The 19990-nt window shown below is 44.8% G+C and overlaps 1 protein-coding gene across 8 annotated transcripts in view; it reads right to left on the bottom strand.

Moving 5' to 3' along the window:
- Positions 1-559: 559 nt before the first annotated feature.
- Positions 560-19990, bottom strand: part of CNTRL (centriolin) — an 83545-nt gene continuing 64114 nt past the window's right edge. For all 8 annotated transcript variants that reach the window (XM_078436539.2, XM_078436543.2, XM_078436542.2 and 5 more), the window contains 18 exons: positions 18993-19123; positions 18711-18851; positions 18483-18609; positions 17280-17444; positions 16362-16521; positions 15116-15231; positions 14816-15033; positions 11631-11788; positions 10526-10599; positions 8963-9151; positions 8330-8555; positions 6656-6861; positions 5510-5650; positions 4662-4934; positions 4429-4491; positions 2530-2736; positions 1228-1312; positions 560-991 (listed from right to left, as the gene is read on the bottom strand). In XM_078436539.2, coding sequence (XP_078292665.2) covers positions 1256-1312; positions 2530-2736; positions 4429-4491; positions 4662-4934; positions 5510-5650; positions 6656-6861; positions 8330-8555; positions 8963-9151; positions 10526-10599; positions 11631-11788; positions 14816-15033; positions 15116-15231; positions 16362-16521; positions 17280-17444; positions 18483-18609; positions 18711-18851; positions 18993-19123 — 2652 coding nt within the window. In that variant the 3' untranslated portion in view covers positions 560-991; positions 1228-1255. The remainder of the gene's footprint in view (positions 992-1227; positions 1313-2529; positions 2737-4428; positions 4492-4661; positions 4935-5509; positions 5651-6655; positions 6862-8329; positions 8556-8962; positions 9152-10525; positions 10600-11630; positions 11789-14815; positions 15034-15115; positions 15232-16361; positions 16522-17279; positions 17445-18482; positions 18610-18710; positions 18852-18992; positions 19124-19990) is intronic.

Here is a 19990-nt window from a genome sequence, read left to right as displayed (position 1 = left end):
CCCATATCTTACCGGTCCAGGTCTGGCCAAACACCTTGGGCATAACGTCTGTGAGTGGTGAGGGATTACTGCACTGCGCTGTTCTGTACTGTTCTGGTTCGGAAGCTGTCTACGGGCCTAGAAAATAGTCCTTGGCAGTATTTTAAAACCTCATCTATAACCTGTAGTTTCGTACTTCACCTCACCGTGAGGGTGATTCTGTTGCCACGTGGTTTTTTGTGACAGTAGTTGCTATTCTTGTTCTGAAATGATGTATTTGTAGATCATGGAGTCGAGCCATTAATTATAGTCGTTCAAAACCTTCAAAGTCTGAACACAATTTGAATTTACCACTGGGTCAGATTCTACTAATTTCCCACCAAAGAATATTTTTGGTTGAGAAAAAGCACCCGAAGTGTAGTTTTATAATAGATTTCCATATGGTGTATGTTCATTGACAGATACAACATACTTCAGGCAAAAGATGGAAAACCATTTGGAAGATGGCCGTTTTCTTGGGAGTTAAGGTACAAATTTGATGGCTTTACTGTAGATCTACGAAATGTAAAGTCAGACGACAGACTATTTTATCTTTTATTTTCATATGAAAATAGATTTTAAGCAAAATCCAAAAATAAAATTTGACACTATAAATGAAGGGCTTGAGTACATTTTTTTTTTTCTCTACGTAGCTATAATTTCACCAGTTTATAGCTTCCAATTTGCAATTACAATCAGCAGTAGTTTTATGGCAACACATTCAAAGATAAAAAAAACAAAACCCTCAGCCATCTAGGACCCTGGTTTAAGTTGTACACAACGATTCCCATATGTACATGTGATTTACAAAAACCCTGGCATTTAACGATACAGGTGGGGTAAGCTACAGTGGAGGTGCAGCATCTGAGTTCACTGGATCTTGATAAAAACCAAGCGGCACTCCAGTTACGAAGTGAGGTAGAGAAGGTATTTCCTCAGATGGGTTTCCGCATCTGGCTGAACAGTTCTCTTCCTGCAGTTAAGACAAAAGGGAGGAATTCTTGCAACAGTAACCAAAGTATTAACAGAACCAAGTGACAGCGCCATGGCTAACAGGTAAAAGACCTACTTGAGTACCTCTTTGGAAAAATGTTTTGAGATGAACCACTGTGTAAAATTACCCAAGGGTAAAGGGAAAAGCTTAAGACTGTGTAAGACAGAATTGAAGGTCCTCCAACTGGAAGTGGTAGTTAACTCTGTAATACGTACCCCCATGAGCCGGGAGCTGGGAATGGCATCAGTGTCGGTAACTGTCCAGAAATTGTGACGGACCCTGTAGAACCTGGAAGGAGCTCTGCAAAGGGAGATGAAAACACTGGGCTCAGAAGCCAGCCCCTAACTCCAACTCCGTTCAGGCTTTCATCCCACACACCTGGATTGCGACCCCAGACTCCAAGATAATTCTGACAGTCTTCCCCCCGCCCCCCTCCTCTAACACTTGTTACTCTCCTGAATTTGAATTCAGAGCACCTCAACCCCTGGGGCCACCACTGTGAGCTGACAATTGAACTCCGCACCTAAACCCCGATGCACTCAACCTCTGCCGCAGGCTGTCTTCCCTCTAAAGCCACCTTCTTTCCAACACCCGGTGCCTCCGACACTCTCTTAAGGCTGCCCGAGGCCCATGATGGTTCTGGTTCTGGCCTGTACCCGACTTGGTCCCACCACGGGTGTTAAGGGAATCCCGTTCAAATCTTGCTTTGCTGCTGCAGAGCTATGTGCCTATGAAAGAGGCAACTGCTTCTGAATGTTGAGGCACAGCCATGCTATATACTGCTCTGCAGTGGTGACAGATGAGCCCTGAAGTCCTGGTTTCGTCTTTTGCCAGGACATTTTTCATTGTGCACAACTCCTTTATCTACAGATAGGAGATATCTCCTAGGAGGCAAAGGCTACATGAGATAATATATGTAAAGTGCTTCGTACATGCACACAGTAGGTGCTCAAAAGTGGGAGCCGTTCCCTATCTCTGGGTCACTATTTACTAATTCCATGAGCATGTTTCATGGTCCTCAACTATGAATAACCTCGTCTACGTCTCACACAGAATGCCTTCGTGAACTTTGGGGGTTCTAAAAACCCTGCGCTAAGAAGCCTGAGTTCAGACTTTTGCTGAGGAGGCGGAGTAGGCACACGCCAATCATTCTTCCCCACGAGAGAGGGAGACAGACCAGCTAAACCAGGACCCGGACTGGCCTCACAGCCCGAATGCTCTACTGACGGAGCAGAGAACAAGGGAATCCACCGGGGGAGCACAGCAAAGGATTCACTACGTCCCTGATAGTCTCGAGTTCTGGGCTGTTCCCGAAGCCATCACCTTATCCTCTTTCTATGTCTCCCACCCTACCGATTCTAGTTTTCTCAGGGACCATTTAAAACAAGCAAGTCTTCCATAAGACAAGTTTTCCAGAGACTTGAAGGTGGCATTTATGTTCTGAGTCTCCTCTGTGTAGACTGTGGCCCCCAAAGCGTTCAGAGACTTCCCATGTGTAGAACAGAGCCTCCTCTTACCTGGCTCGGTCCAGGTTGAGAGTCCTCAGCAAGGGAAGACTCTGTCTGAGACAGACTGGGTGACGCCGTGGAGTCTCCAGAGGTGCTGGTGACCAGTTCCCCCAGAGCATCGACCTGTCTCCTCAGGCTGTGTAAAGTGCCCTCTGTCTGCCGCTTCCCCTTAATTAACACTTCCGCTTGCTTGGACATACAGTGTCGAAGCTGGGCCTGAAAGTGTCACGGTGAAATTTAGGGTTTTACACAGAAGCAACGTACCTGAACGATCAGTAGCCTCCTCATCTTAACACCGATAGGCAAATCTGACGATTCTAAAGTAGGAATGGCTGCTGGAAATGCTCTTGTCCTCAAGAAAAAAAAGAAATCCAGGAGGATGCTGGTGGCTACTCTCAGTGTGCGGAAAACTTGGATCATTCCGCGTTGTCATTAACTGGGCCTTTTTTTTTTTTTTTAATGTTTGTTTATTTTGAGAGAGGCGGGGGAGGGGCAGGGGGAGAGAGAGAATCTTAAGCAGGCTCTGTGCCCAGCACTCAGCCCCAAGTGGGGCTCAGTCCCACGACCCTGGGATCATGACCTGAGCCACAATTAAGAGTCAGGCGCTTCACTGAGTCACCCAGGTACCCCGACCTGGGCCTCTTGCTCGGCCTGTTCTCTCCACCGTAACAACGCTTAGGATTTCTGCACCCCTGGCCTCCCCATTAAATGACTACCTCGTCTCTCTCTTTTCCGCCCAGACTTAGCAGAAGATGGGTTTATACGTGATACCTTCAGTGTCTCTCACAGTATATTCAATCCTCAGCCCCACACTATTTGCGACTTGCCCCTGTGCTGTTTCTTCAAAATGATTCTCTCCGAGGCTACGGCAGTTCTAACACAACTTTCTGTGATGACAGGAATGTTCTGTATCTGTGCTGTCCAAAAGTGTTAGCACTAGCCACAGGTGGCTATTGAGTCACTAAAAATGTGACAACTGAAGCACTCAATTTTCAACCTGATTTAATTATAATTCGTTTACATTTAAACAGCCACACGTGACTGGAGGCTATGGCACATCAAGGGCCTCCACTCCCTCAACACGGTTCACAGCTCCTCCTCAGCCATGCCGTATATGTAGCCATTCTCCAAAGACACATCCTGTCCTCTCATTCTATCCCCCTCCCACTTTCCAACTCCCACCTACACCCTTCACCCCCAAATCGTTAGGTCAACACTGACCGCTAAATCCCAGACTCTGCAGCTACCCAGGGAGAGGGCGGCCCTGGTTGGCTCACAGGCCTTCAGGCTCCGCGTGTTCTGAGCCTAACAACTTCCCGTCTGACGCCCAAGCCTACTTTTCCAGTAGTGCCAGTCTTTCCCCCAACCACTGGCCTGTGAGCCCGTTCTGGTTCATCACTGCATCTCTACTTTCTGTCCCAAGTACTCGGCTTCTGTCAGTTGGAGCTGAGGCAAAGCAGCACTACACAGGCTAAGAACACTGGGCCGAACACCACAGTTCATGGTTTTCAATACCGTACTGACTGTGCGATGCCAACTTCTCTGAGCCTCGACCATGCGATCTAGAAAACTGCTGGTGCCGTAACAGAGGGAACGACAGCAGTGCATGCAGGTGAGCAATTTCCCCTACTCTCCTCAACACACCAAGGGTCTCCTACCATATTGTTTCAAAGGGGGACTTTGCAGGGCGCATGGGTGGTTCAGTCAGCGAAGCGTCTGACTCTTGATTTCAACTCAGGTCATGATTCCGGGGTCGTGGGATTGAGCCCTGCATGGGGCTCTGTGCTGAGCGTGGAGCCTGCTTAATATTCTCTCCCTTTCTCCCTCTGCCCCTCCCCGACTTGCACACATGCACGCTCTCTCTAAAATAAAAAAATAAAAGAGAAATAAAAAATAATAAAGGGCAACCTTGAGTCGATCTTCACGGTGACGCAGTTTCTCTCGGAGTGCCTCTCCACGCCAGTGTTCATCCTTTTTCAGAGACAGGGGGAAACATCAGAGTCCCAGACACCACTAGCCTTTCTCGCCTCCCACCCTCCCCCAGCCCCATTCTGGTTTTCAGCTTATGGGGGGTTGGGGGAGGAGGTGGGAATAAAATCATCCTTCTTCAGAGTCCAGAGATCAGTGGGATAAACCCTTACCATTATGTGAATCTGGGAAAAATTCAGTTTTTCTTCAAAAGGTGATGGTCTCTCACTCACGGTGAATGGGAAGTTTTCTTTCAAGCTTTCCAACCCTCCCTCTAGGTTTTCATTCCTTTCCCAAATAGCCTCCAGATCTGCTGGTAGTTCTGGAAGAAACTGGTTGAGATTCTTCAGGCTGGTTCTGATTTCATCCTTCACCTCACATTTAAGTGATCTCATCGCCTCACTGATTTCCATTTGTCTTCTCTCCAAATCTTTTTGGTTTGTCATCTAAAGAGTGAGAGTCAAATACCATTGGGTAAGGTCTGGGACTTACACGGAACTGAACTATTTAATGCATCAAATATGTCTGGAACTTTCCATCTGCAGAATTAAGCTCTCCCACTCTCGGCGTAAACGGCTCTCAGCCTGGTTACATTACGATGGCAGAGCTTTCTCCTGGGGTCATTCCTTCTTGCCTGGGGATCTGGGTCCCATAGACTTGTTTCTGGCAGAAAATCTAACATTTCAACACAGTTCGTTGGGACGTGATAAAATTTCATGCTGAAGAACTGCCACTTTCCTTTCAAAAACTAACAGAAGAAGCCTGCCGCACTTACGGGGATTTTAGAAGTACATTTTAAACGAATGCTTTTTTCTCGTAGAGGTGCATTTCTCAATTTTAAGACTAGAAAAAAAAGATTTGATTTAAAGGACATTCTCAGAATCGGCTTTTTACAACTCGCACAAAGAAATGCTCCTATTCAGAGAGCTATTTAAGAGAAAAACCCTGAGCCCCGCGGGGAGTGGGCAAGCCCAGCGAGCGTCGTCTGCCCGGCCGGCCCGTGGGGTCCCCGGGCGCGCACCTGTTTCCTGAGATCCACGTACTCGCGCTGCATCTGGCTGAGCTCCTTCATCAGGCGCCTGGCCCGCTCGTGGTTGTCCTGGGCCACCTGTTCGATTGTTGCCATTTCCTTCTGCATGCAGCTGTTCTCCTGCTTTTGCTCCTGGCACGGGAGGAGGAAAATGACCCCGGGGTCCGGCACGTGGACGCGTGCGTGCATCACGGCCTTACACGCCCACTAGTTCTGACACTTCCCATCTGGGCTCCAGCTGTCAAGTGGGGATAATGCCACCTGCCTTCTTCAGCAGCTGTGGCAGAGCTGGGAGTCCACACGCGGGCCGAGCCTGTTAGCCCACGGTCGGAATTCTGCGTCTGCAACGTTACCCGTGACAACACGTTACTTTCCGTTTCTCCCCCTCCGTTAACTGTCTGTGACGAGCACGGTACTACCTCATCACAGAGCCATCTGCAGGATGAAAATTTAGATGCCCAGATCTTTGCAATCACGTCGCCGAATCGCTAGTTGTCAGTGTATACAGCACCCTCTGGGGAGCAACACACCCGTTCACACAACAGGGTGACATCGATTTCCTTCAGGCGGTGTCAGAAAAGTCCATTCCCGTTGACAGTCTCTACTCCTGCCTATCTGCCTCCACCCACCGTGAGCTGTTTTGGACCTCCCCAAATTTTTATCCTAAATGTATTTTAGGGATAAAAGCCCGGGAGACTGAACTCCTTGGTTTCAGGACGATGATGAATTAAAGCGAAGGCTGACTGAAAAGGGCAGGATGAGATCCGTGAGTGCTGACTGCAGCGGGGCAAAGATGCCTCCAGAAGAAGCCTTCCTCCCCCAGAACCCTCTCCAGCCCCTGCGGGTGGAGGCGCAGGCAGAGGCTCCCTTGCGGAGAACGCTCTCTGCTTGGTGGTGACACTGTCTGCTCACGTGACCATCTTTCCAGCCGGTCGGGCTCCTCTAGGGCTGGCGGCTCAGACTCAGGCAAAACACTATCAGCTTCAAGCTCAAATCAGGCACAGACACACCAGAAACAACAGTCGGGTTAGGGACCGGGTTGACAGGTCACTGATTTTGTCTACACCGAAGCAGTTTTTAGTCGAAGGATTTAAGGGCGCGAATTCCGCGACAGCTGCCAGGGCCACGGGGACTCACCAGAAGGTTCTTCTCCAGCTGGCTCCGCTGGACCCGAAGTGCTTCCTTCAGGCTGGCGACCTGCTTCTCGGCTTTCTTCCTTTCTGTCAAGAATTGGTTCCGCAAGAGGCTGAAGTCTGCCCTCATAGAGTCCGCCTCTTTCTGGAGAGTCAGTAGCTCACTTGACCTTTCCGTTAGTTGCTGCTCCCGTTCCGAAAGCTGTCGTTCTGAAACGAGCATTTTGAGTAGTTTAGCCAGAGGCCCCGGGCTGGCCGTGGGCGGGTTGCGTAACGCCATGTCACCCGCTCAGGCATCACGGAGTCTTCCAACTCCCCCCTCACCCACATCAGAGCCCAGATGAAGGTGCCTCCTGACATCACTGGGTCCTGGAGGGCCGGATCCCAAAGTGACAGACAGCTACTGTCTTCCCTTTGGGTGTCTGAGAGCAGTGAGAATACAGCAATCCTGAGGTGCAGGAGGCCTGGAACAGACGGCCGAAATGCTTCTTATAAACCTGCACGGAGGTGCACCAGTGCTTCTCCTTCACGGGAGGCAGCGCGGTGCAAAGAACATGGGATCTGGAGCAGCACGAGCCTTACCCGATTCAGGAGGCGCCCACTTCCTGGCGTTTAACGGGAATTGTGTACGCGAACGCGAAGTACCTAGTGAGTACTCCATAAATAATGTTTATGAAAAACACTGACGCTCAAAATAGATTTTTCTGGGGCACCTGGGTGGTTCAACCAGTTAAGCAGCCGACTTCGGCTCAGGTCGTGATCTCACAGTCCGTGGGTTCGAGCCCCGCATCGGGCTCTGTGCTGACAAGCTCAGAGCCTGGAGCCTGCTTCAGATTCTGCGTCTCCCTCTCTCTCTCTCTCCCTCTCTCTCAAAAATAAACATTAAAAAAAATTTTTTTAAATAAATAAAATAGGCTTTTCTAATCATACTCTTTGGAGTAACACCCTGTCCAGGTTTTACTTTTCACACGTCTGGTGTGGTCAGGTGCAGCACATCTGGGAAGTTTCGTTGTCACGATGAAATGGCTGGGTCTGCGTGTATCAAGAGTTGCTGGGGAAAAAGGACTAATAACCCTTTCACTGAGTTCACTCGGGGAGAGCAAAGTTTTCTGAACATTACTAAACCCTGAAGCCTAAGAACAGAATCATTCATTGATGTGGGAACAATGATTCACCCTGGACTTCCATCTTGACCGAGATATGGCTCAGGAGAGCGCCGACAGCCCCCAAAACGAACACCTGTATTTTGGTACCATTCACTATGTCAAACTGAGACAGAAGTGGAACTGTTAATACTGTTTTCTGATTGGTTGAGATGAAATGGAACACTGTTCCCAAAGCTCAAAACAATGTACTGCTTCACAGAAGGCCTTTAGATCAAGTGCCTTCTGGCACCTCTCTGCCTGAAAGTCGCTCTTCCTGGAGGCAGCATTCTGGAAGAAGGCAACGTGGTCAAGTAGAAAGACCTGACAGCCTCAGGGTCAAATCCCGTCTCCACAGAGACAAGTGCCCCGTGTCCTCTCTCACAGGGCCGGCAGGACCCAGGGGCGGGGGGTGGGGGGGGCGCGGGGGGCGGCATCTCCTTCCTGCCGTGCTCCTCCCGATGCCCTGCCGGGCCGGGGCCAGGCTCGGGTCTCCCTGAGACACTTGCCAGACCGCCACGTTGGGGAATACGTACTGGTCTGGGAGAGCGCTTTCTCCAGGGTCTCACTCCACCTCTCCTCTTCCTGCAAAGCCCTGACACGCTCCTCCGCCACCAACACCTTTGTGAGCACCTGGTCCAGCTTGCTCTTCTGCTTCGTTAATTCCTTTTCCAGCTCTTGCTGCTGCTCCTTCAGAGTCGCCTTACTGGCTTCTAACTTCTTTTCTTCACATTCTGTCTCTTTCTGGAGTCTCTGAAACATCTTAACAGAGAATAACCTTAGTCATAAAATAACAAACACAGGTGTCCCAGGTGAGGGAAACTTCATGGGCGCTAGATATTTTCAAGTCCAAGAGAAAGCAGAAAACATCCCACAGTGACAGACAGCGGGGGCTGGAAAACTATTTGGCTGGCACGTGAGGCGGGGATTCACGCAGCAAATGGCATGTGGCCATCAAGATTCTTTCCGGGAGCGATGTTCTGCGGTCTTAATGGTCCACAAATATTAATGCCAAGAGAGTCAAAGTGCTGGTGTGAAACCCTCCCCGGTTACACAGGGCAGTGAAGGGAAGTTAGTCCTACGGGGGACCCCTCATAGCTTCCGCCTGGGGAGAAAACGCCCGAGTGACAAAGCGTGTCCTTTTCTGTCACGCCATAGATGTGCAGTACCGTTTCTTGTTGGGCTAGCTTCGCCTTGGTTTCTTCAATCTCCGTCTGAAGCACCTGAAGCTGTTGTTGCTTTGTCTCCCCTTCTTTCTGGCAGTCTTCAAGCTTCTTCCTCCATTCCTCGACGTCCTTCTGGAGCCTGGTCTGCTCGCTGAGCAGCACGTCCTTCTGCTCGGTGATGTCAAGCAGGTCCTTCGTGTGACAGAACAAACGGAAGCTACTAACAAAGCCATCCATCCGTTCCAGGGCTGGCCAGTGCCCCTCCTGGCACCAGTCAAGTCTGACGACGTGAGAAGCATCTCAGAAGTCCCACGTCCTCTATTACCTCAACAAACTTATTTAAGGCCCCCGAAGTGCAACTTAATCATCAGGTTTCCTCTGTTTAGTGTCTCAAGAGTAGGACGACAGAAGACGCTGAAACCTAAGAGACCCAGTTCTTCTGAACTTTAGTTGCTTAGTCACTGAGGTGGGAATAAACAACACCCACCTCACAAGATTGCTAAGAAGATTAAGGAGAGCTGTGAATAAGGCTTAATTCCTATTGAAAATGAACCTAAAGTCATGGTTTTGTTACTATTTGAAATATTTATGTGGGTTGAAAAACTCAAGAAAACGGTAACTTCTTCTTCCTGCGAGGAATCCAAATTAAACATTTCTTTTAAAAATGTTTATTTGAGGGGGAAAGAGAAAGAGAAAGAAAGAGCATGAGTGCGGGAGGGGCAGAGAGAAAAGGAAGGAGAGAGAATCCCAAGCAGGCCCTGTGCTGTGAGCACAGAGCCTGACATGGGGCTCGATCTCACCAACTGTGAGAGCATGACCTGAGCCGAGATCAAGAGCTGGACGCACAACCGACTGAGCCATCCGGGCGCCCCTCAAATTGAAAAAAAGTTCCATTTCTAATAACACAGAAAATACTCATTAGAGCCTGTGTAAGAATTTTTTAAAGATGGGATACTTTGATTTGAAGTTTTCTACATCTCAGAAACACAGAATCCTTAAGGTAGATGGAGGGATTTAGACGTCTAATCGAACTCCTAATCTACACAGTGAAAACCGAAGCCCAGAACTTGCCTGAGGTTCTCTGAAACTTAAATTACACACTGTTCTCACAGGACGACACTCAGTTACCTTTAAGAAGACTGTCAGAAGTAGAAGGGTCAAGAACAGCTCTCAACGAACATCTGATAAGACGGATGCCCAGATCCCCTGCAGGTGGCAGTTACCGTGCAGCTCAATGAATGACCGCATCTAAGCCCAGCCTTTGGGGGCCTTGTCTGTGCCATGGATAAGAGATGGTCCATCTGGTGCCTAAAGCCCCCCAGAGGGGCTGCTGAAGGGTGGGCTCTGCTCTAGCTTCCCACCTTACTTATGACCTTTGAGTGAAACTTAAATGAGAAAATCACTGCTCTGCACCAAAAGGTGTGTGTATGTACGTCTTTGTTATATGAAGACCTGCTGGGACCTGCTGGCGTGACAAGGAACCAACCTACTTGATTTGTTATTTGAACCAGTGGTCTGCATGCCTTCAGGACAGTACTGGAAGATCGCATTTGTTACGGAGCTTACCCGTTTTGCTAGGTTCAGATGGTCTTGGACATCAGCTAGTTCTTTCTGTAGTGAGTTTACTGCTTCTTGTTTTTCTATAGAAATAATATTTACATAAAACGAATACATTCGTATGCATTTTCCAAATCCCCATCGGCCCCCCAAAGAAAGTGGAGGTGAACATAAACTTAGCTGTTACACGTATGGCTTATACCATGTCATCTTACTAAAAGGTCAGAAGAAAGAGTGACATGTGCGGCACATACACCTGGGCATGGCGCTCAGGTTTGTAAAGACTTACATGTTCGAAACCTCACAATAAAAACAGTTTCTAGACAATGCCTAGCATTGATGACGTGCATGGCTCAGAAATGAGTACCTTCTACAATGCGGACAGAAATGTAAATTTGATACACCCTTAAAGGGAGACAATTTTGGGAACAGGTTTTATATCTATACTGGCTTTGTCACTTACTAGCTGTAAGCCACTTCTCACTTGAGTTAAGCCACAAGGAAACTAAGCTTTCCTCACCTATAAATGGGTGAAATAGTTTCTGTCTCACAAAAATGTTACCAGGATTAAATGAAAAAAATGCATATCAAATAACTGCATCACGTCTAAGACAGAGTAAGTGCTTAACAAGCATGTTGTTAGCTAGGATTACTTAGTAACTTCTCCTAATCGTGAATATTTACAAAGATTTGGTAATAAAGGCATTATCTGCATTTTTTTTTTTTAATCACACACCCACAGCCCAAGGAAAAAATCTGGAAAGATATTCACCAACCTGTCAACAGGAATTCCCTCTGAGGGTGTTTATTTCATTTTTTGACCTATGTTTTTAAATTGTTCTTTAAGGAACATCAACTAATTTTTTAAGCGGCTCTATTGAGACAGAATCCACACACCATGCCCTTCACCTGTTTATGCAATTCAGTGGCTTCAAGTATATTCACGGAGTCGTGCAAACACCACCACCATCTATTTTAGAACATTTTTGTCACTTCTAAAATAAACCCCATGCCCATTAGCAAGGAGTTATTTCTAGAATAAGAAAAGCAGACAATGAAAAGCAGCAGCCAGAGCAGGAAAGAGCCTCGCCTCTCCCACCATGCGGCCGCCTACCTCGGAGCTGCTGCTGCGTGGCTGCCATGTCTTTGTGCAGTGAGAGCTTCTCTCTGTGCAGTCGGTCCAGCCCCTGCTGCAGGTTTCTGACATCCGATTCCAGCTTCTCTAAGTTTGCCTGCTCCATTTTGCTATTCTCTTCTGCAGCTGCCAAAACCCTACCGTCCAAGCAGAGTAAGTCAGACTATGAAACGTAAAATAAAATGTTCAAGTACGCACAAGACACAACCGAGGAAGAGTGTTCTGCCCTCACGGGGTAGTTACGGACTACGAATGAGCATAAATCTTCACAAAACCGAAGGCTCTTCAACTCCTTTTCAAAAGACGTCTTGTTTTCCGCTTTCCAAACAGGAGATTTTTGGAAAAGGGACTCCCTAAACTGAAGCTTTATAAACACCAGGGATAAAAACATGGACAGCACTCAGAATTCCAAAAGTCTGGCGATTAAAACAGATCGCTAGCTTCTCATCAGTGAGAAAGCAGGAAACACGATTGTGCATGTAATAGGATTTGTCCAAAAGACAGACGGGCACGAGCATAACTTCTTTTACGTAAATGGAGTCCTACAGTAGGGGCTCGCTTTTGTCTTTTGTCTGGCTTCTCCCCCTGAGCGTAGTCACTTTGAGTCATTCATGTTGTTGTGTGTAAGCAACACCGCATTCCCTTTCCATTGCTACATGGTATTCCAAGGGATGGGTGTAGTGGAATCGGTCTATGCATTCACCAGCTGATGGGACTTTTAGGTTGTTTCCATGTTTGGGCTGTTGCAAATAAAGCTGCCGTGAACATCAATGCCTGTCATTCTTTGTATAAACGTACACTTTCACTTCTGAAGAACAATCTAGGAGTGGAATGGCTAGGTCTTCCGGTAGGTGTTAGTTTCCAAAATAACTGCCAAACCATGCTCCGAAGTGCCCTAACAATTTACATTGCCAGCAACTGTGTATGAAAATACATACGCGAACATTTGGTATGGTCAGTGTTTAATTTTAGCCCTTCTAATAGGTGTGTAATGATATCTCATTGTGGTTTTAATTTGCATTTTCTGCGGGGCCTGCGTGGTGCAGTTGGTTAAACGTCTTTTAATTTTTCTTTTTTTGTTTATGTATTTATTTTGAGACAGAGAGAGAGGGAGAGCACACTCAGGGAAGGGACAGAGAGAGAGAGAGAGAGAGAGAGAGAGAGCGCGCACAAATCCCAAGCAGGCTCTGCACTCACAGCCCAGAGCCGATGCGGGGTTCAAACTCACGAGTTTTATGAACTCATAAATTCAGGAGTTGGACGTTGCACCGACTGAATCACCCAGGCACCCCCGACTCTTGATCTCAGCTCAGGTCATGATGTCACAGTTTATGAGTTTGAGATCCACATCAGGCTCTGCACTGATGGTGCGGAGCCTGCTTGGGATTCTGTCTCTCCTTCTCTCTGCCCCTCCCCCGCTTGTGCACAAGCTTGCTCGCTCTCTCTCTCAAAATAAATAAAACTTTAAGAATTTGGACTTTCCTAATGGTTAATGATGTTGAGCATCTTTTTATGTGTTTATTTGCCACCCATTCATCTTAAGTAAAATGTCTTTTCAAGTCTTTTGCCCCTTTAAAAAAACTCGGTTGTTCGTTTTCTAATTACAGCTCTTTAAGATATACGTTCTGGGTACAAGTACTTTTTTTTTTTTTTTAAGAGGAAAGGGTTTTTTTTTTAAGTTTTGTTTTGTTTTGTTTTTTTTTTGAAACAGAACAAGTGTGCGCAAGCAGGTGCGGAGAGAGAGGTAGAGAGAGAGAGAATTCTAAGCAGGCTCTGCACTGCCAGGGTGAAGTGAGATGCGGGGTTGGAACTCACGAACCCTGAGATCATGACCTGAGCTGAAATCAAGAGTCGGACTCTTACTGGCCTGAGCCCCGAAGGCGGCCCTGAGTACAACTCCTTTATCGAATACATGTTGCAAAGGTTCTTCTCCCAGGCTGGGACAGGTCTTTTCATTGTCTTAACAGTGTCTTTTGAGGAGAAGTTTCAAATTCTGATGAAGCCCAATTTTACCAATTTATTCTTTTATGGATCATGCTTTTGGTGTCACATCTAGGAAATCCTGCCTAACCCGAGGTCACCAAGGTGTTTTCCCTGTGTTCTCCTACAAGTTTTATATTTAGGTTTCACATTGATATTTATGGTCCTTTTGGGGATAATTTCTATTTATAGCATGGGTGTGGACTGAAGTTCATTTTTGGGGTTTTGGATATACAATTGGTTCAGCAACAGTTTTTGAAAAGTCTGCCTTTTCTCTACTGAAGATGATGCCTTTGCATCTTAGTCAAAATTAGTTGTCCACACATTCGTGCGTTTACTTCTGGACTTTCTGTTCTGTTCCACGGACTGCTTTGTCTATCTTTCTACCAGTACGACAGCATTTCGGTCACCACAGCTGTATGTGGGGTCTTGAAATAGGGCAGTGTTAAGCTCTGAACATTTGTTCTTTTTCAAAGTTGTTTTGGTGTCATATCTAAAAAGTTTTAGATTCTATTCTACATCCAATCTTTGCATTTCCACACGAATTTCAGAAGCAGACTCTCAATTTCTATTTTAAAAGCATGTTGCAATTTTGATTATTTTGAATCTAAAGATCAATTTGAGGAGAATGGAATCTTAACTATACTGTCTTTCTACCCACAAACAGGTATCTCTCTCCATTTATTTATATCTTCCAGCATCCATTATTTTCCTTAAACACACACACAACAGGTTATTTAAAAAAGTGCTTTGGGGGGGGGCGCCTGGGTGGCGCAGTCGGTTAAGTGTCCGACTTCAGCCAGGTCACGATCTCGCGGTCCGTGAGTTCGAGCCCCGCGTCGGGCTCTGGGCTGATGGCTCGGAGCCTGGAGCCTGTTTCCGATTCTGTGTCTCCCTCTCTCTCTGCCCCTCCCCGTTCATGCTCTGTCTCTCTCTGTCCCAAAAATAAATAAAAAACGTTGAAAAAAAAAAATTTAAAAAAAAAAAAAAAAAGTGCTTTGGGGGGAAAAAAGCCTAAAAGGAAATTCCCCCAGAAATGGTATTGATGAATTGTATTGTGACACTGAGTTCGTGGGGTATTTTTTTTTCCTTTTCTCTATTTTCCACTCTTTTTAAAATAGTGTGTTTATTATGCTTCAGCCTTCAAGAAGAGACCTTGCAAGCTTACTGGTTTTTGCTCTTACCGTTTGCTCTGTGCCAACTTCTTTTCCCAGCTGTCACATTTTTCTTCGAGACCTTCCTTTTCTTTGCTCAAAGACTCAACACACGACTGTAGCACTCGGGTCTCGGCAGTTATCCGCTCTATTTCCCGTCTGTCCCTCTCGAGGACCTGCTTCTGCCACTCAATTTCCCCTTTCTGTTGCAGGGCTGTCTGCTGCAGATTCTCTAACTCCAGTCTCTCCTAAGTCAGATAAAAGGGAACTCACATGTGCCCACCGAGGAAGACTGCAGTCGGCTAGGGGTAAAACGGCTTTGCTTATTACCTCCAGCACTTCGACCTGAGTCTTCTCTAACTCGGACAACTTTTGCTCATGTTGTAGCTTCAAACCTTGCAGCTCCTTGCTTTCAAGTTGCAGCATGTCCAGAATATTCTTTAGTTCTAAGAGGAACAGAACATGGCCCATGCTGTTAAATGAAGTTCACAGCACTTACAAACTGAAACAGAAAACAGTGCTATGGATACAAGAAACAATAGGTCATCAAAACATATCTGTTGTGTGAATTACTGGAGCTAACTGTATTTTAACTTAAAACAATTCTTTAAAGTCTTGTTAAACGTTAATTTGTTAAATTTTGTTTAAAAATTTTAACCCCAAAACATAACAAAGATCTAGTTCTACGAGCAAGTGCTCCATCTAAATGAATTTAAAAAAAAAAAAATAGGAAAAACTTCAAAATATGTAAGTTGAGATTCAGATAATAATTTTTTATATTTTAAAATATAGATTTTTAAGTATTAACTTTTTTCTGATTAAAAAAAATATTTGGTCACCATAGAAAATTTCAAGAAAAGAGTAAAAAGAAAAAAAAAAAAAGAAAACCCATCATTATCCCACTATCCAAATATGATCACTACGACGACAGCATCCTGACGCATTTCCTTCCAGGAGTGTGCACACACGCACGCACACGTACCACACAGATTTTCAAAATAACTTGGGACTCCACTCTATATTCAGTTTTTATCTATTTTTTCAGTCTTCCCATCGGCATTTTTGCATGCCCTTCAATGTTTGAAACATAGCTCTTAAATTGGTCATGGTTCCAAATTTTGTCATTATAAATTTTGCTGTAAGTAGTCAACTCAGCCAGCTTAATTTGTGAAGCAAGGAAATACTTACTCGCTACATAAATAAATAAATAAATCCAATATTGCTGCAACGTGCATGAATGCTTGCCCTCTCTCAGAAACTAGAACTGAGCTAAATGGTTTAACAGGTATGAATGTTCAGTCCTGAAACACTGGGGGGTTGGTCCAATTTATTTTTCTATCAACAGCCTATAAGTGCTCTTCCTTCTCCACGCTCTGGTCAGCAATGATCAGGACTATTTAGGTTTTAAATAAACTTTATCAATTTGAATGACAAAAAATATTGTATTCCTTTTATCATACTGCTTTCCTTCATATCTTTAAAAGAAGTTTATTTCACTATTCATATTTTTCCTGTGATCTGGAAAAAACACTTTTCCAAACTCTGACTTTATATGATTGTTTTCCTTTAAACTTACCAGTTTTATGTTTAGACATCTGCCCTAAAACTACCTGAAGATTTTCTTCCTCTTTTTCAATTTCCTGCTTTATGAGTGCAAGTTGAGTTTTTTTTTCACTAATCTGGACATTGAGTTCTCCTTTCTGAAAACTCAGTTCTTCCAGAAGAGATTTTACTTCCTGTGCCAAAAAAAAAAAAAAAAAGTCAACTCCCCTCCACAAAATTATGAATGGAAATTATACTGAGAACAGTTTTGTTATTAACTATCTCATTTCACAAAAACTCCAATTTGGAAACAAGTTCAATTTTGCCTTTTATGTCAAGAACAGCACTGTATTTTATTTTCCACTAACATATTTCTGTATAACGGAAGTAAGGAAGTCACATATCGTCTTCATTTAAAATGCATAAACAGTACTTACTATGTGCAAAGCAATGTGTTATAGAAAGAAAAGGCTGGCTCTGATACATCTCCTGCCCTCAAGAGGCTGAGCACCTTGGGGGAAATCAGCAAGGAGCATAAACATGGTCATGAAAGGCTCTGATGCCCTAGGAAACCTGCAGAGTGCCTCCAAACTCAGAAGAGAGAAATTCCTTCCAAGGTAAAGGAAAAGTCAGGAAAGTCAACTTAGTGGCATGAAGCTGAACCAGGAAAAATGGCTAGGATCTGGACATTCCCAAAAAGGAAATTCCTGGAGAAGAAATGGTATGAGAAAGGCACAGAGGCCGAGAACCTTGGGTATGTCCAGAAAATACTACGGGAGAGCTACCCATGCAGCCACAGCCTGGATACAGAACAGTACATCAAACTGATGTTACAGAGGATTCACGATTCAGGAATTTAGAGCTGCATTTGGAGAGAAAACTAATTAAAATATGTTAAGATAATCCTAGAACATCACCCTTGGATTCTTAAGAAAACTAGTAAAGAACACACCCTAATATGATTGCACTTCTCAGTTACTTCGGTTTCTCCCAGTCTCAGCGCCTCCTGGAGGTCAGCTTTGGCCTGGACCATGCTTCCCTGGAGTAGACGCAGCTCTTCCTTTTTATGCCCTAACTCCCTGTCCAAGACGGCCAGTTCTTGCTGCTGATCGGATACCTGCGTTCAAGAAAAGGGAAGAATGCAAAGCTTGACAACCTTCGTGCTTGCTGTGATGGAGAATATTCAGTCCAGCTAACGGTAGTGGGGAAATCAGGGGCTAGCCTAATTGTAATTATCCCAGCTGCAAGAGTCAGGAGGGCCAGGCTGGGGGTACAGGCATCAAATGACTAATAAAGATCTTGAGTTCACATACATAAAAGCATATCCATCAAATCATAGCAAAAACAACAAGATGATAATAAGGAATATCCCTCAGGTTATGGTTTTCAAAATACTTGTGTGTCTACATACCTTATTACATTACCTTGGCAATGGAAGTCAGGCAGGGATTTTTTAAATTTATTCATTTTGTAAATTTAAAAATGTCAACTCTAAGAATAGTACACATTTTATATAAAAAACAGAAAATGCAGATGTGCAAAAGGAAGAAAATAGAAAATATTTATCTCCCCTTATCAGATGACTGCTTTTGTACTTTGATACAGACCAAAAATATAAGCACGAGTGTTCATAAACACATTTAGCATAAATGATCTTAGGGTGCATCCTGTTTGGTTTTTTTTTTTTTATTAAAAAACTTTTTTTTTTTTTTTTTTTTTAGTGTTTATTTAGATTTATGAGAGAGATACAGAGCGTGAGCAGGGGAGGGGCAGAGAGAGAGGAAGACACAGAACCCGAAGCAGGCTCTGGGCTCCACGCTGTCAGCACAGAGCCCGACGTGGGGCTGGAACTCACAAACCGCAAGATCATGACCTGAGCCAAAGTCGGACACTCAGCCAACTGAGGGGTGTATCCCATTTTTAGACCCACTTCTTTTACTCAGTAATATATTCTATTTATTCTGAGTTGCAATTCAAATTTGGGTTGGACTCTACTCTTAATCACTAGGATACAGAGCCTCATTTATGCTTTATATCTTATTTTGTATTTTCCAGTCTTTTCTACAATCAAACATGTATTACTTTTTATAATCGTAACAGAAACGCAGGTTTCAAAGCAGCATGAACTGCTTTTCCAAGGCATCGGTTGCCATACCTGGCTTTTCAGCTTTTCCAGCTCAGCTTTCTTGGCCTGCAGGAGGGTCTCTGACTCTTTCAGGACGTGCAGGTGGTGATCCTCATTGTGTTGTGCGGCCTCGATGTCCTTCTGCAATTTCTGCAGCCTGCAAACACCAGCAGCACTGGAGCAGATCTGAAGGAAGGCTGAACCCCAAGAGCGGTCTTCCAGCACAAGCCCCTTGGGCCCCCCAGAGGCTGTACTTACTCTCCGGTCAGTACTTCCTTCTTCTTGTTCAGGCACTGGAAGTCGGAGTCTTTTGCTGCAACAACTTTGTTTATTTCTTTCAAAGTTTCTTCTTGCTCCATTTTGTGCTGCTCCAAACCCTTTGTGTCAGCCTCGAGTAATCTACAACACACTGCTTTACTCTCCAAGGCCCCTTAGACTTAGCCTGCATTATTTATCTTAAGGCGATTACTACTCCCTTACCCCCCGAACTTGTCATTGATCTCCCTGAATACATCAATAGCCAAGAGGGACTCCACCTACCTGAGCTGTTGGTCAGCTTTGACAAGGTTAACAGCAGTTTCCTGGGCTCTCCTTTCTAACTCCTCAGCATCTTTTTCGATTTGCAATAGGTTTCTCTTGGCATCAGCGAACTTCTCAACGGCATCTTTTGTCTAAAAAAGACACTGTCATTAGAAGCGATTCAGTTACCACACTCTTTTTTGCACCTCTTAGGAAAAACGACAAGGCCATACAGAAAGACTGAGAAAAATGTGCATTCACTTTGACTCTCCAACTCTCAGAAGAGAATTCAGGAGTAAAAAAATGACTACATAAAAATGCTCATTGTGTACTGAAATACAACTTGACAAGTGATAGATTAAGTGATAAAGCATCAACACAATGGAGTACTGTGTAGCCTTTAAGATGACAATATAGCAACATAGAAGAATGTTAATGGTATTATGTTGGCTGAAAAAAACAAATTTAAAATGGCACTCTAAGGGCAACTATGTGCAATTAGATCTGTGTCTGCAAAGACAGAAAGGCTCTGCAAAAAGAAAAAGTCACTTGAGGGTGGTGACACTGTGAATGATCTTTTACTTAAAAATAATCTGTATACTATTTTATGCTATCTTATTCAATTAAAAATATCTCCACAATTAAGTGACAACAAGCTGATTTTACCAACAGTCCCTCCTTCACAGAGATTATTACTGTACTCTAGATCCGATCGTGTTAAATAAAACCTCCTTCATTTAAAGATGAATTAATAATGTCTGAGAAACACAAACATTAAGTACTTTTGTCGAAGTACTTAAAACTCCTCCTGTACAGGATTTGGCAAAAAGAGATTACTTTTTTTTTTTTCTTTTCGAAAACAGATTTTTTTTTTATCAACTTGGTTTCCTTTTTCTGTCTAAAATAAGAGGTTTAAGACAATGCCACCAAAGGTCCAAAAATAGTGCTTGCTTTGCACTTCGTTGAACAGTGACTCCCCTTCGGGCCAAATACTCAAGCTGTGCAGCTGCACCAAAGTC

The sequence above is a fragment of the Panthera onca genome, chromosome D4 (genome assembly GCF_046562875.1).
Source record: "Panthera onca isolate mPanOnc1 chromosome D4, mPanOnc1 haplotype 2, whole genome shotgun sequence".
Taxonomy (NCBI): Eukaryota; Metazoa; Chordata; class Mammalia; order Carnivora; family Felidae; genus Panthera; species Panthera onca.
Note: the sequence above shows the minus strand (reverse complement) of the source record. Positions and strands in the feature narration are given on the sequence as shown.